The 14,453-nt window shown below is 42.7% G+C and overlaps 1 protein-coding gene across 1 annotated transcript; it reads right to left on the bottom strand.

The window, feature by feature from the left end:
* Nucleotides 1-11,588: 11,588 nt before the first annotated feature.
* LOC105975147 (protein ECERIFERUM 26-like) lies at nucleotides 11,589-13,380 on the bottom strand. The gene is made up of 2 exons (XM_088815555.1): nucleotides 12,893-13,380; nucleotides 11,589-12,647 (listed from the first exon to the last, which is right to left on the bottom strand). The coding sequence occupies exons 1-2, from the start codon at nucleotides 13,319-13,321 to the stop codon at nucleotides 11,676-11,678; spliced, it is 1,401 nt and encodes a 466-aa protein (XP_088671681.1). The 5' UTR covers nucleotides 13,322-13,380; the 3' UTR covers nucleotides 11,589-11,675.
* Nucleotides 13,381-14,453: the final 1,073 nt, after the last annotated feature.

Genomic DNA, 14,453 nt, shown 5'->3' on the forward strand with positions numbered 1-14,453 from the left:
GATTTCTTAGTTTGTTTTTATCGCTGATGTAGTTGGGTATGTCCACTACTATTTTATTTGAATTTCTTCCTCGTTTGACTTTGAAGTATAAGATTTCGATTTATTTATTTTGACATTGTCAAGAATTAATGCGTTGCTTCTATGTGTTTACATTAGCATTATACGCGATGTACTTGAGGAGGGGATCAGTCTCCCAAGGTTTTTGTTAGGGGTCGTGCCCTTTGTTTTTTACCACTTGGGTCTATAATATTTTTGTCCGTGGCCACGTTTTAAAAGTAGCACCTCGTGAAACAGTTAAAGGGACTTAGCTAATCCAGCTGGCCAGGCTATACGGATTATCTAAATCACTCTAAGTGTTTGTAGGGTGGTATTGATTTGAACTCATGGTAAGAGGTAATTTGTATAGACGTAAAGGCGTAGATAGTAAAGCGAAAAATATTATTTATTCAACGATAGCATAGGAGAATTGTTACATGCCTATGTGAGGCGAATGTAAGTAAATGACTAATGCGATGGGCCTACGTGAGGCAAAGGTAAATAACTACTGGTGGAGCGAGAAAGAAAAAAAAAATTGACTTGATAAAAATTGTTCTAAGTGATTGTACTACACTTGTTCTTCTTCTTCCACGTCTTGCTTGTACTCGTTCGTTTTGCTGCGTTGATGGTAAAATGAATTCCTTTGGCGTTTCTATGCCTGTCAAATATAATTGAGAAAAAAGAATTTTGTCTAAGCATTTGTATTGAAGACTTAGTAATTGAAGCTGAGGGGATGCGTATTGCCGATCTACATACCATGCTATGGGGATGTATTTTCTTCCTCGCACTTCGAGATATAAAATCAACTCGTGAGTTGCTGCGAGTTACTATGCGATCATGCCTGCTAGTGGAATTATTTTTTCACGTTAGTATGAGTAAATAAGATCATCCGTGTGTTGAATGCTAATGGAAGTATAGTTACCCTTGGCGATGTGGTATGGAGTGTTCTCGCTCTTTGTGCCGTTGCTTGAGTAATATGCATCCTCTTTTAATGGAGCTCAATCTGTAATAAGATGGTGGGATGTGATGAGGAATTGCTGGTGAAAATAAATTTACTAGCCCCCAAGTTGAGGTGGGATGTTAACGCACCTGGTTATGTAGTAGAAAAATTTCTAACCATCTAGGAACAGCTTACAAGACGAGTTACGTGGAAGGTCGTGGAGCCTGCAGATGCGACAATTTGTAAGTAACTTTCATATAGAAGGGGTATGGATGGTGACCTTAACCGATCTGAAGTAAGGTAGATGTATACCTTAGGCGTAGAACCGTTTGAGGTTCCCTATATTCCAAGTTCTGGGTATATGGTGTCCGTCAGTGTTCTCGAGGCGATATGCTCCGGTGTTGACGACTTTGGTGATTTTATACGGTCCTTCCCACTTTGGGTCGAGCTTACCGATGGGGTGAGAGGCTTCAGCTTTTCGGAGGGCTAAATCTCCAACTTGAAAGGAACGAGGGCGGACCTTTGAGTTATATGCCTTGGCCATGCGTGACTTATACATCTGTTGCCGGATGTATGCGACTTCACGCAACTCATCTACGAGGTCTAGGCTTCCCCGCATAGCCTCCTCGTTAGCTGTTGGATCATAGTTGGTGATTCGCCAAGATGGTTCCCCGATTTCGACGGGTGCGATAGCCTCTGTTCCGAAAGCTAGATTGAAGGGCGACTCCCCAGTCGCCGCTCGTGGGGTCGTGCGATATGCCCATAGCGCGTTAGGTAATTCGTCCACCCACTTTCCTTTGGCACTTCCAAGCCTTGTCTTAAGGTGTTGGAGTATGGTGCGATTCGTGACCTCCGTCTGGCCGTTAGCTTGTGGATTTGCTACGGACGTGAAGAACTGCTTGATGTCTAAACCGATGCACCAATTTTTTACTTTGTCACCGCAGAATTGGGTCCCATTATCTGAGATGATGGAACGTGGGATTCCGAAGCGGCACACGATGTTTTTCCACAGAAATTGTATAACTTCTTCTTCTCGGATGCGTGCTAAGGGTTCAGCCTCCACCCATTTGGTGAAGTAGTCCACTGCTACCATGAGGTATTTGCGTCCTCCTGTGGCGGGCGGGAATGGTCCAACTAAATCCATCCCCCATTGGGCGAAAGGGATGGGGCTGTCAATTGGTTGCATTAACGCTGTTGGCATGTGAGTGATATTGGCATGCTCTTGGCATGGCTTACACCTCCGGACTAATCCTTTCGCATCTTCATGCATCGTTGTCCAATAGTAGCCCTGCCTCAGTAGTTTGAGAGCTAAGGTTCTCCCGCTCAAGTGATTGCCGCAAATGCCTTCGTGTACTTCTCTAAGTACATAATCCGCTGTGGTTGGGTCGAGGCATTTGAGATAGGGAAATGAGAAACCTCGTTTATACAGCTCTTCTCCCAATATAGTGAAGCGGGCGGCTCTTGTTTTTAACTTCCGTGCTTCAGTGGGATCCATTGGAAGTTCCCCCTTCTTGAGATACTTCAGGATTGGAGTGAACCAGCATGGTTCATCCTCCTCGGTGTACTGTACTTCGGAGGGTGAAGTTATCTCTGGCTGAGGTGAGGTGAGGAGTGTCACCTTCCGACTTCCGATGCTAGCCATAGAGCTTCCAAGCCGAGCTAATTTGTCAGCGTGGACATTATTGGAGCGGGGTACTTGTATTATCTCGTAGCTCTCGAATTTAGATAGGAGAGTGTGCGCGAGAGCTAAATATTTCGCCATGGTGTCTTCTTTGGCCTCGTAAACTCCGAGTACTTGGTTAACGACGAGTTGAGAGTCGCTTTGGATTAGGAGTTTGCGCGCTCCAGCTGCTAGGGCGAGGCGGATTCCCGCTATCAGGGCCTCGTACTCAGCGACGTTGTTTGAGGCTGTGAATTCGAATCGTTGAGCATATTCGAACTCATCTCCATCAGGGTTCGTTAGGACGATACCCGCTCCCCCTCCTGTGGCAGTGGAAGACCCATCGACGCTAATGGACCAAGTAGGTAGAGAGGTGCTTTCTTCTACACCGGTCATTTCGACTAAAAAATCAGCCAATATTTGCGCTTTGATAGCTGGGCGGGGTTTGAACTCCACTCCATATTCACTTAGCTCTATCGCCCATTTTGCTAATCGTCCGGATGTTTCGGGACTTCTTAGTATTTGCTTCAGAGGGTAATTGGTGAGAACCACCACCTGATGTGACTGGAAGTAAGGTCGGAGCTTCCGAGCTGCGTTGATGAGGGCGAGAGCGAGTTTCTCCATGTTGGTGTAGCGTTGTTCGGCTCCTTGGAGGGCGCGACTTATGTAGTATATGGGTTGGTGGCCCTTTTCTCCATCTCGGATGAGGACTGCGCTGACGGCATTAGCTGAGGTAGCTAAGTACAGTAGGAGGGTGTCTCCGGGCTGAGGTTTTGTGAGCAAGGGTGGGGATGTTAAGTACGACTTCAGCTCAACGAATGCCTTTTGACATGCCTCATCCCACTCGAAATTTTTTCCTCCCCTTAAAATCTTGAAAAAGGGGAGAGCCTTGTCCGCTGACCTTGAAATGAATCTGTTAAGGGATGCTAAACAGCCGTTGAGCTGTTGAACTTTCTTGATTGACGTCGGCGGAGCCATGGAGGTGATTGCTTCGATTTTCGCGGGGTTAGCTTCGATTCCTCGCTGCGAAATCATATATCCCAAAAATTTACCTCCCCGAACTCCGAATGAACATTTGAGGGGGTTGAGCTTCATCTTATATTTTCGCAGGGTGGCGAAACACTGATCCAGATCCGTTAGGTGGTCCGAGACCTTAACACTTTTGACGAGCATGTCGTCGATGTACACCTCCATATTTTTACCAATCTGATCTGCGAACATCTTGTTCACTAGACGCTGGTAGGTGGCTCCGGCGTTTTTTAATCCGAAGGGCATGACTTGATAGCAGTAGATGCCTTGGTCAGTGATGAAACTAGCTCTCTCTTGATCTTCTGGCGCAAGTAAGATCTGGTTGTACCCTTGGTATGCGTCGAGGAAGCTGAGGAGCTCGCATCCCGAGGTCGAATCGATGAGTTGATCGATCCTAGGTAGAGGAAAAGGGTCCTTAGGACAAGCTTTGTTGAGGTCGGTGAAGTCTACGCATAGTCTCCACTTGCCACCTGGTTTTGGAACGAGTACTACGTTCGACAGCCATTCAGGATACTGGACTGGTCGTATGTGGCCCGCTTCAAGGAGTTTTGCCACTTCCGCTTTGATATGCTTGTTGCGCTCATGACCAAATGTCCTTTTCCTCTGTTTGACTGGCTTCATCCTCTTGTCGACGTTAAGCCGATGTAGGGCTACCTGTGGGGGAATGCCTGACAAATCTTGGGCTTTCCATGCGAACACATCTCCATTGTGTCGCAGGAAGTTGATTAGCTGCTGCTCTGTCTTAGGATCTAAATCGGATCCGATGCGTAGGAGTTTGGAATTATCTCCAGGTGTGAGCTCTATGAGCTTAAGCTCTTCGACAGCCGCTAACTTGATACTATCGTCTGGTACACTGATGAGGATTTCTTTATTGTCCTCAATGATCGCATTGACCCACTTCCGTTTGTCGGATTTTTGGGTATCGTCTCCCTTTCCGGGTGGTTTAGGCTTCTTTGAGGGTTCTCGTAGGGCCCTTGCATAGCACTCTCGAGCGAGACGTCTATCTCCAAGTACTTCCCCCATTCCATAGGGAGTAGGGAACTTCCACTTCTGATGATAGGAGGAAGGCACTGACTTGAATGTGTGGATGGCTGGCCTCCCCAGAATGACGTTGTAGGGTGATGGTCTGTCGACGACGAGGAACTTGATTAGTTTCGTGATTCGACAGGGGTCTTCCCCTAAAGAGACGGGCAGCTCTACTTCTCCCATGGATAAAATGCCTTCTCCTGTGAATCCTTTCAGGGGTGTGGAGACGGGATTAAATCGGGCATTATCTATGCCTAGCTGCTTAAAAGCGTGGAGGTACATGATGTCAGCTGAGCTTCCACCGTCCACTAATATCTTCTTGACCAAGAAGTTGGCCACCGTTGTTGTTACTACCAATGCATCGACATGGTCTTCATCTGGACCTTCGAGGTCGGAGGAGTTGAAGACTATGCTGGGATCAGGTCTTCGTATTTGATATATGCGTTTGGATGGAGAAGCGTGTTCTTGATTCATGCGCGCTGATCGGGCGAGTGTGCGTCTTGCATTTTGTGAATCGCCCCCCGCCGGTCCTCCGGAGATAAAGGAGATGATTCCTCGGGTGGGATGGTTATCATTGTTATCTAGGTCACGTCGGTGACCCCCATCCTCTCGCCTTTGCTGTTGATCTCGATTATTATCTCGGCGTGGAGGATCATCACGGCGCTTGTTTCGAGGCTTATCAATGTATTCGCCTAAATGGCCTTGTTTGATCAGCCTCTCGATCGCCATTTTGAGTTGTGCACATTCCTCCGTAGTATGCCCTCTGTCCTTGTGGAATCGACAATAACGATCCGACTTTTCTCGCTTTGCGTTTGGCTGCATAGGACGTGGAGGCTCTGCTAAACCTTTCTGTTCTATCACGTGAAGGATTTCCGTGAGGCGAGTGTTTAGCGGAGTGAACCTATTGTAGGAGGAAGAGGGTTGGCCTTGAGGTGGAAGTGGTGGACGTCGATCATCGCGCCTCCTATTGTCTTGACGGTCATCTTCCCTTTTCCTTTTAGGAGGAGCATGGGTAGAGGCTTCCTCTATCCGGACGTATTTTTCGGCTCGATTCAGTAACTCCTCTAAGTTGCCTGGGGGTCTTCCGGCAATAGATTCCTTGAATCTGCCCGGTTTTAAGTTCTGTTGCATAATCCCGGAGAGCATGTCTTGCCCCACACTGGGGACTTCATGGACGGCTTCTACGAAACGTTTGATGTAGTTGCGGAGCGTTTCGTTATCTCTCTGTACTACTGAGAAGAGATGAGCTGGGGTTTTGGCATATTGTTTGTTGATAGCGAATTGGTTGGTGAATCGGGTTGACAGTCGAGCGAAGGTGTCAATCGACCCTATGGGTAGGGAGTTGAACCAGTTCATCGCTCTCTTGGAGAGAGTGGTACGGAACATTTTGCACATAGCAGCATCCGTCGGGCCATATAAATCCGCCATGGCACTGAATTTCTCTATATGTTCCTGTGGGTCGGTGGTTCCTTCGAATTGAGGTAACCCCGAGATCTTTACTCCTTGAGGTAGTACCTCGTTGAGGATGTCTATGGTGAAGGGACTGCGTCTTGCTGGGAGAGGCATCCTCTCACCCATCTGATTATTTGGTTGGGAGAAAAGGTTTTGGCGAGACATTCGGCTGTTTACTTCGCCTTCTCCCTCATTAAAGAGAGGGACTCTCCGTGGTGACGCATTCCCCCTTGGGGGTGAGCGTTGACGCTGCTGTCTGGGCTGTGCCCCTCGGTGGTTGGTAGATAATTGCACTCGGGATCGTGGATCCGAGGTAGAGGAGGAAACACTTATTTGATTCGGTATTGGTTGTGGGGCCACGGGTGGCGCTACAGGTGGAGCTGGCGCTGGTATCGCATTGGGAGCGTTTGCTCCCATCGTGGCGATATATTGAGTTACGGCCTCCGTGGCGGCGCGAGTAGAAGCTTCCGCTATCATACGTTGGAGCGCGTCCTCGGTTATTTGAACCGTTCGAGGAGCAGGGAGTGGTGGATCGGCGAGTGGTGGGTCCCGAGGGGGGATCACCTGAACCTCGCGAGGTGGATCTGCAGCACGTGGAGGAAGTGGCTCCGCGGCGCGTGGAGGAGGTGGTATGCCAGATCCTCCACGGACGGGAAGGTTATTAGCCGTGTCATTTTCTCTCCGAGCTGATGCCTCAGGAGGATCTTGTTGGCTACGTGATCTGGTTTGCATCGTTCCCACAGACGGCGCCAAAATGATGATGCTAAAATATTGCTCACCTAGGGTAGTATAGAAAACGAGCTGGGAGAGCAAAGCTGATCAGTAGCTAGTCAATTCGATGTTCCTGAGGTCCCTACAAAACAAGTACACGTGAACTAAGCCGGGGGTTGATCCGGCGGAAACCCCTCCGACGCTCAAGTCAGATGTATGGATCGTAGAGAGAGTAGAGAGAATAAAACTTGAGGTGAATTGTCAATAATGAGAACGTACCTTTTCGAATGAATAAAATATCTATTTATATATCGTTGAATGGGTTGGGCTTACTTTGTTGGGCCCAAGCCTTATTTTGAAGGAGCTTGGGCTTTCGTGTAATGGGCCTAATTGGTATATAAATTTGAGGGCCCATTGGGCCGGCCCATTTAGGTATATCACTCCCATATGTTGCTTGTTCCTAATAATAATTAACAAGTACTCAACTGTATTATGAAGGAGAAAGTTGTGTGATCTGTTTATTTGAATTTATTTTACTTACATACTCAACAGTCAACGGCAATGTCATACGATCGAGTATTTCGGGTTGTTTAATCCATGGCTGAATGAGTTTGAAGGACACTGTATCGAGTCCAAGTCCAGCACCGGTGGCACAGCCAGTTGGGGCGGCGGTAGTCTTCTCCAGCACCACCACCTCCCAACCGGCGGCAATCAGTGCGTGTGCGCAGGAAATCCCCGCTATGCTACCGCCCACAATCACCGCCTTTCCCTTCATCTGTGTGTGTGTGTGTTTGTGTGCTTTCTCCTTGATTCCTTCAGCTAATTCAACGCTAGTTTTAATACAATTGCTCTGATTTCAGAACCTTTCAGAATAACACAATGCGGAGCTTTAATAGTCACACGAACAAATTCCATCGTTCCATTTCATAATTTCGTATCAATGTGGGGATCACTATTTCAAATCCCAACTTTTGCTTACTTGAATACCAAAAAAATAAAAAATAAATAATTAATTGTAAATTAGTTTAATGCCCTTAATGAAAATTAAAACCAAAACAATATTACAAATACTATTTTTCTTTCTTAAATACCTAATAATCAAAAACCCTAAAAAAAAACATTTCTCTCCTCACTCACAAACCCCTCACCTCCTCCACCTCCTTCTTCTCCCTCCCCAAAAACCCTCCTAAAAAACCTCAAAACAAAAGAAATCAAAACCTTACACAACTTGCAAAATGGCGTCAAATGACAATAGAACGGTAGTTTACGAGCAAGGAGAACCCATTAAGGTATGTATTCATGTATTTTTTGAGCTAAAACATCGATTTTGATTTTTTTTTTTTTTTAAATTCGCCATCAATTTTCGACACATACAAGTCGAAAATATGCTTAGTTTTCGACATGTATGTGTCGAAAAACATAACAATTGATATTTTATTCAGTTTCGACACTTAAGTGTCGAATTTTGCTACAATTTTCGACACCTAAGTGTCGAAAATGACCCATATTTTCGACACTTAAGTGTTGAAACTGACCTCTATTTTCGTCACTTAAGTGTCAAAAAGTTGGGTCATTTTCGACACTTAGGTGTCGATTTTTTTCCTGTTGCAAATTTACTTGTCTTATATTTTCGACACTTTTGTCTAGATTGATTGCACAATTCATTTACCACGTCAGAAAAATTCCCAACAAAAGAAGCTTTATTGACATGGGTTCGTGAAGTATTTAAAAGAATTGGAATGATGTTAATGATTGCGGGTTCGAGTGACGGGGATAGATGATGTAGGACACCGTATGTGATTGTTCGTTGTGAGCGTGGGGGCCATTATGTTGGCAAGAAGGTACCAGGTGAAGATGATCAAAGACCGGGAAAAAAGAGCATCGGTTCAAAGAAATGCAATTGTCCGTTTAAATTGAAGGGGACAAAAGAACACAAGGATGATGAAAAGGCTGAGTGGAAATTGGATGTTTATAGTGGTATTCACAACCACAACTTGTTTGAAAATTTGCAGGGACACTCTTATGCTGGAAGATTATCAAAGGAGCAGACTTCCTTTGTTCTCACTATGAAGAAAGCAATGGTGAAATCAAGGGCAATTCTAATATCATTGAAGGAAAAGGACCCGTCTAATGTAACTGGTATGAAGACAATTTACAATACTATCTCTAAGTTAAATTTCAGTGAATTGTCTGGGAGATCTCAATTGCAATCATTGTTCGTCAAGTTGAAAGAAGATGAATACCTCTCGTACAATAGATCGAACGAGTTGAATGCGATTACTGACTTGTTGTGGATCCACCCCAAATGCATTAAGTTGGCACAGTCGTATCCGTACGTATTCGTCATCGATTGCACGTACAAGACCAATCGTTACGGACTTCCATTTCTTGAGATTGTAGGTTTTACTTGTACCAACAAGACGTTCTCCATTGCCTTTGCATACTTGGATCACGAAAAAACGAAAAATTTCGAATGGGCGTTGCGTTGTTTGAAGGACGCCATGACCAGTTGTCATCGGCCTAATTGCATTGTAACAGATCGAGATTTGGGTTTAATGAAAGCAGTGACCAATGTGTATCCATCGAGTCATCACTTGCTGTGTCGGTGGCATGTGAACAAGAATATATTGGTCAATTGTAAGAAATTGTTCATAAATGACATCACCAAATGGAAGCAATTTCAGTCGGTTTTTTCGGCTCTTATTGAAAGAAATACCATAGAAGAGTTCAATGAGGATTGGGAGTCAATGAAAAGAACATTTATCGGTTATCCCCCGGCTATAGCATATGTAGCTAATTCATGGTTGGATCCGTACAATGAGAGACTTGTATCGGTGTGGACAAATAAGTGTACTCATTTTGGAACGTACACTTCTAATAGGGTGGAGGGGGCACACGGACGAATGAAAAGGGATGTGCATAATTCAACTGGCACCTTTGTGGACTTGCTTTTTGCGGTTTGAAAATTGCTATTTGCGATTCTAACAAAACTCCCCAAAAAAACACTTTATTTCACTAAAATCCAAAAACTTTCCAAAAAAATCCAAAAACACCCCCCAAAACGCGTAAACGCCCAACTTGGGCGCCCATTCATGCAGTGCACGCCCAAGTTGGGCGTGCAAGCTGCATTTGGGCGCCCGAGTTGGGCGTGCAGTGCAAAAATTTTTTTTTTTTTTTTTTTTTTTAAATGTTCGAACGCCCAAGATGGGCGCCCAAGGCGTGTACGAACCGCCTTGAACGGGCGTTCAAACATTTTTTTGCGAAAAAAAAAGCCCTATAAATTGATTTGTAGGGCTTTTTAACATGAAATTGGTTCCGTAATCGACCTACCCAATGCATGTTACACATAAAAGAGCCGAAATTACATCAAAAAATCGAAGCCCAACCCTTCTTCAAGCTTGATTTCGAATTTTCGATTTTTTTTTTTTTTTTTTTTTTTGCTATTTGCAGTTTTGGGGAGTTTTTTGATATTTTTAAAAGTTTTGAGGGGTTTTGTTATAAACCGCGAATAGCAATTTTGTGACCGCAAATAGCATTTTCGTTTTGAATTTATGTGTATGATATTAAAAGGCCAACTGGAGAATATATTTAAAATATAACCCTCTCTCACATGGTAAGCACTACTGTACTTGGTGTCTATTTTTTTTTTTAAATTATTATTATATATATATATATGTACATAATGTATAATTGTGTAGTTGACAAGGCATTGGGATCTGACATAATATACTTGAATGTAATTGGTATGAAGTTTTTGTGATTGATCATTGCTTACATTTCTGCACTTTATTTATTTGAATTTTCTAGGCGGCTTCTTGAATTATTATGATTTATTGGAAAAAAAAAAAAAAAAAAAATGTCAAGTGTTTGATCACAAATTACCAAATTGGAAAAAAAATGAAATTGATTATCTTGATTTAGAGGTACACACGTCTACTAATAGTCTAATATATTGTGTCCATGTGCAGAGTTACACACAGCTGGTTCCTAAATTTCAAACTTCATTTTCATTATTAAATATTTTAATTCATATCAACTTTTGAATTAGTAACGGGGCTCCCCAGAACTTTTCCATAATTACAATTTGCATCCTTATTAAATTGTGACCATATATTTATATTGTCTGGTATAAAAACAGTCTAGCTGACAACTGAGAATCTTTTAATGTTTGTTTAAGATATTAATTCACGATCTTTTGATGCTGTAAGCTAAATCTTTTGTAGCAGTCTATATAATAATGATTTTTTTTATATTAATTAATTATACAGACAAACTCTATAATTTGTTCAAGTTAGCTGTACAAAACATGATAATGACAATTAAATGTTCTTGATATTACATCCAAGTCCTAGCTTAGCAAAACAATTAATTTGCATGCATGGCCTCATGTATTTACTATTTGTCGTAATGAAAAAAGGAAATCGTTATAATTAATCAGTTAACCCTGTAATTAACTGAAAATATGAAAAGGTAATAATAATGTTGAGAAAATAGTTATATTATTTAATCGTACAGCAAAGCGTTTGTAGTCCAACGGTTAGGATAATTGACTCCCGGCAGACGCAATTAAATGATATTCATTTAATCAAAAATAATTTCTCTAATTATTTTGATTTAACAAATTTTATTTTACTAATCTGAAGTTCTCCCTCTCTCTCTCTTGTCACGGTCTTAATTAATATGGTTTAACATCTCTTTGGTACTAAATAAGTTCATTCAATTGCAGCAAAATGATTTAGCACAAAATAAATAATAATAAATTGAAATTGATAAATGAAAGCTAATGATAACATATAATCTTGTGCATATAAAATTAATTGATTAATTAGGGTTTTTGTTCAACCCCATCAAAGTAATCGGACCAAGTTGCCGGATCAAAGAATCTTCGAGAACCTTCTCGGCTTCATCTTCCGGAAGTGTCACCGCCACCACCCTACTCTCCGGCCCATCACCGCCACCTGGCGCCGGCATGACAAGTATCTGCCCGACCCCCACACCCGGGCCGTCCATGTAGAACGAAACACGAATCGGCACCACATTTTCCTCAAAAACCGCAGAATAACAATCCACATTCTCTAAATCAACACAAATCAAATGATCATCATCACATCCACTAATCACCAACGAATTACGATTAATCTTTTCGCTTTCCAACCACTCGATCAACTCCATCACATGATCTCCACCGTCCATTTCCGATACCGCCTCTTTGATCGAAACAACCGCATCGGACAACACTTCACAATTACCATGATAATGATAATCATCCCCATGCAGTAGTACTACCTTATTGTACACCATGGAGTTTCCGAAAAAGCCCTTGTCCAATCCCAACGCTTTTCGCATGTCCAAACACACCGACATGTCAACCAAACCTCGTTTCATTCCCTTCGCTCTGCTGATGCATGTCCAGAAAAGCCCGGCCAAGGCCTGGAACGGCGTGGGGCCCGGCCCGCGACCGTTCACATCGTTCGCCATGGCGATGCATAATTTTTTAACCGTTTCTTGATTGAACTGAAGAGTGATGGTTGTGATTTGTTTTGTGTTGCTGTCTGATTTTGGAACTGGAGATGAGGTTAAGCATGATTTGTAGCGGTCGATTAAAGAAGAAGAGTGGTGGTTGGTGTTTCGGTTTGGTACCGGCAACGGACGGAATAGGGGCGGGGATGTAATTTCGCCGATTAGGGTTGTATCTGCCCATGCTTTGATCATCATTGTTGCACAGATGGGATCACTGAGTAGACGAGTGCAGCTCAAACCAATCGCTAGCCCACCGCCTTCGAATTCGGTTATCTGCCAATCGAAAATTCAGACACGAGAAAACGAGTCTATACAATTGATTGTATATAATAACAAATAAATACGTAAAGCAGAACCTCGATAAATTAATAACCTCGCCTAAATAATAATTTCTCCCGGTTCCGATCGATTAGGTGAAAACATATTAAATCAGTAGTTCGATAATTTGATATTTCGCTAAATTAATAGAATTTCGCAAACCCGACTGTATTAATTTAAAGAGGTTTAACTGTATATACCTGAACGTAAAAAGTAGACCAGAAATAGGGTTTGTGAAACATTTCCTCCCAATGAACAAGCTTCAGTTCCTTTTCTCTATCAACATTTCGCAGCCATTTTTTGACACTTCCCTTCATTACTTTCGCTTCCACCATTCTTAAGCCAGCGTCGTTGCATTTGACAGTCCAGTCTCCGTCGGAAGTCCTCAGCAGCCGCCCTGTGACCACCGGAAAATACGACAGCATATCGGAGATCGACTCTCGGAGCTTATGCGTCAGTTCTCCGGCCGTTTTTCTGGCCGGAAAACTGTAGTAGAACACTATGCGGATATTATTGTTTTCGTTATTTAACCGGTCAAGAACCGATAGAGGGCTGAACTGACCTGGCCGCACCGGTTTAGTGCTGACCACTGTTCGTTTGCAGATAAACGAGACTTCATTATCGGCCATTATTGAGTAATGGATCGGAATTAAAACTTTGTACCGGTTTTTCTTCGGGTGTGATTTGTAGGCTTATTTTGTGACGAATATAAGCGATGTTTTTATCGGTTAGGATGGGAGAAATCACCTCCTTAATTACTGGGAAATTACTGGGAAATGAATTTCTCATGACTTGTTTGTTTGTGTGTTAAACTCAAATATAATTATATTATATGAATGATCATATTAAGATTAGATTTAATATGCAATGATATATTAGATTCTTTGTTAAATGATCATTAGGGTTTATGCTGTGATATAAAATGAACCAGCCGGAATTTAGTTATCGAGTATATATATGAAGGATCGGATATTTAGTCGAAACGAAACCTGAACTCCTGTCTAGCTACTTTTATATATGGAAACAAAAATCGATCAATTAATTAACATAACGAGCACGCATGCACGAACAAGGTTTAGGACAATTGATCGATTCGTGTCACAACGGTCACTAATTAATTATAAAAATGTCGATTTTTAGCTCTCTACTTCTGATGTTCTATTAGGAAAAAAATGTTTATGAATTTATAAGAATAAAAGAATAATACAAGATATATACGGGTTTTCCTCCCTCCGGCCCGGCCCGACGAGTACAAGAGAATCATGAGAATAAAACCTGGTGATAAATTATGTTATTGAACAAAATAAAGTTTCATCAAAAAAAAAAAAAAAAGGAACAAAATAAAGTTGTGCTGTGAGGAGAAAGAAGAGTGAAGCCCTGATCAACACTGATAATAATTATGCATGCAACAGAAAGACTTAAGCTAATAATAATTATCCGACTTCAGAACAAAAAACTAAGAACTTGACAAAAGGAACCGGAGGCAAATGCCGCCCTAATTTAGAATTAATGATCTCGATAATTGCAATTAGGGGGTGCAGTCTTCTTCTCCGACGAAACACGGAGAACCAGAGAGAAACTGTACCTGCTGAACCCGGTCCACGTCGACCCGGAATCCTCCGATCCCCACTCCTCTCGATTCAGCTCTGTAGCCAAGGCTTTTTGCGTGAATCCAATTATTTTAATCAAATGATTTTGTTGAGTTTGAATATAAAATATAAATCCACGCCAAAAACCTTTGACTACCAGAGAGAAACTGTA

This window comes from Erythranthe guttata, chromosome 1 (genome assembly GCF_056151865.1).
Source record: "Erythranthe guttata isolate IM_541 chromosome 1, IM_541, whole genome shotgun sequence".
In the NCBI taxonomy this organism is placed as follows: domain Eukaryota; kingdom Viridiplantae; phylum Streptophyta; class Magnoliopsida; order Lamiales; family Phrymaceae; genus Erythranthe; species Erythranthe guttata.

Coding starts and splice junctions, on each gene's coding strand:
- LOC105975147 (XM_088815555.1), bottom strand. CDS start 13,321: ATGGCCGATAATGAAGTCTCGTTTATCTGCAAACGAACAGTGGTCAGC. Junction 12,648..12,892: donor GGTCTACTTTTTACGTTCAG/GTATATACAGTT, acceptor TTCGATTGGCAG/ATAACCGAATTCGAAGGCGG.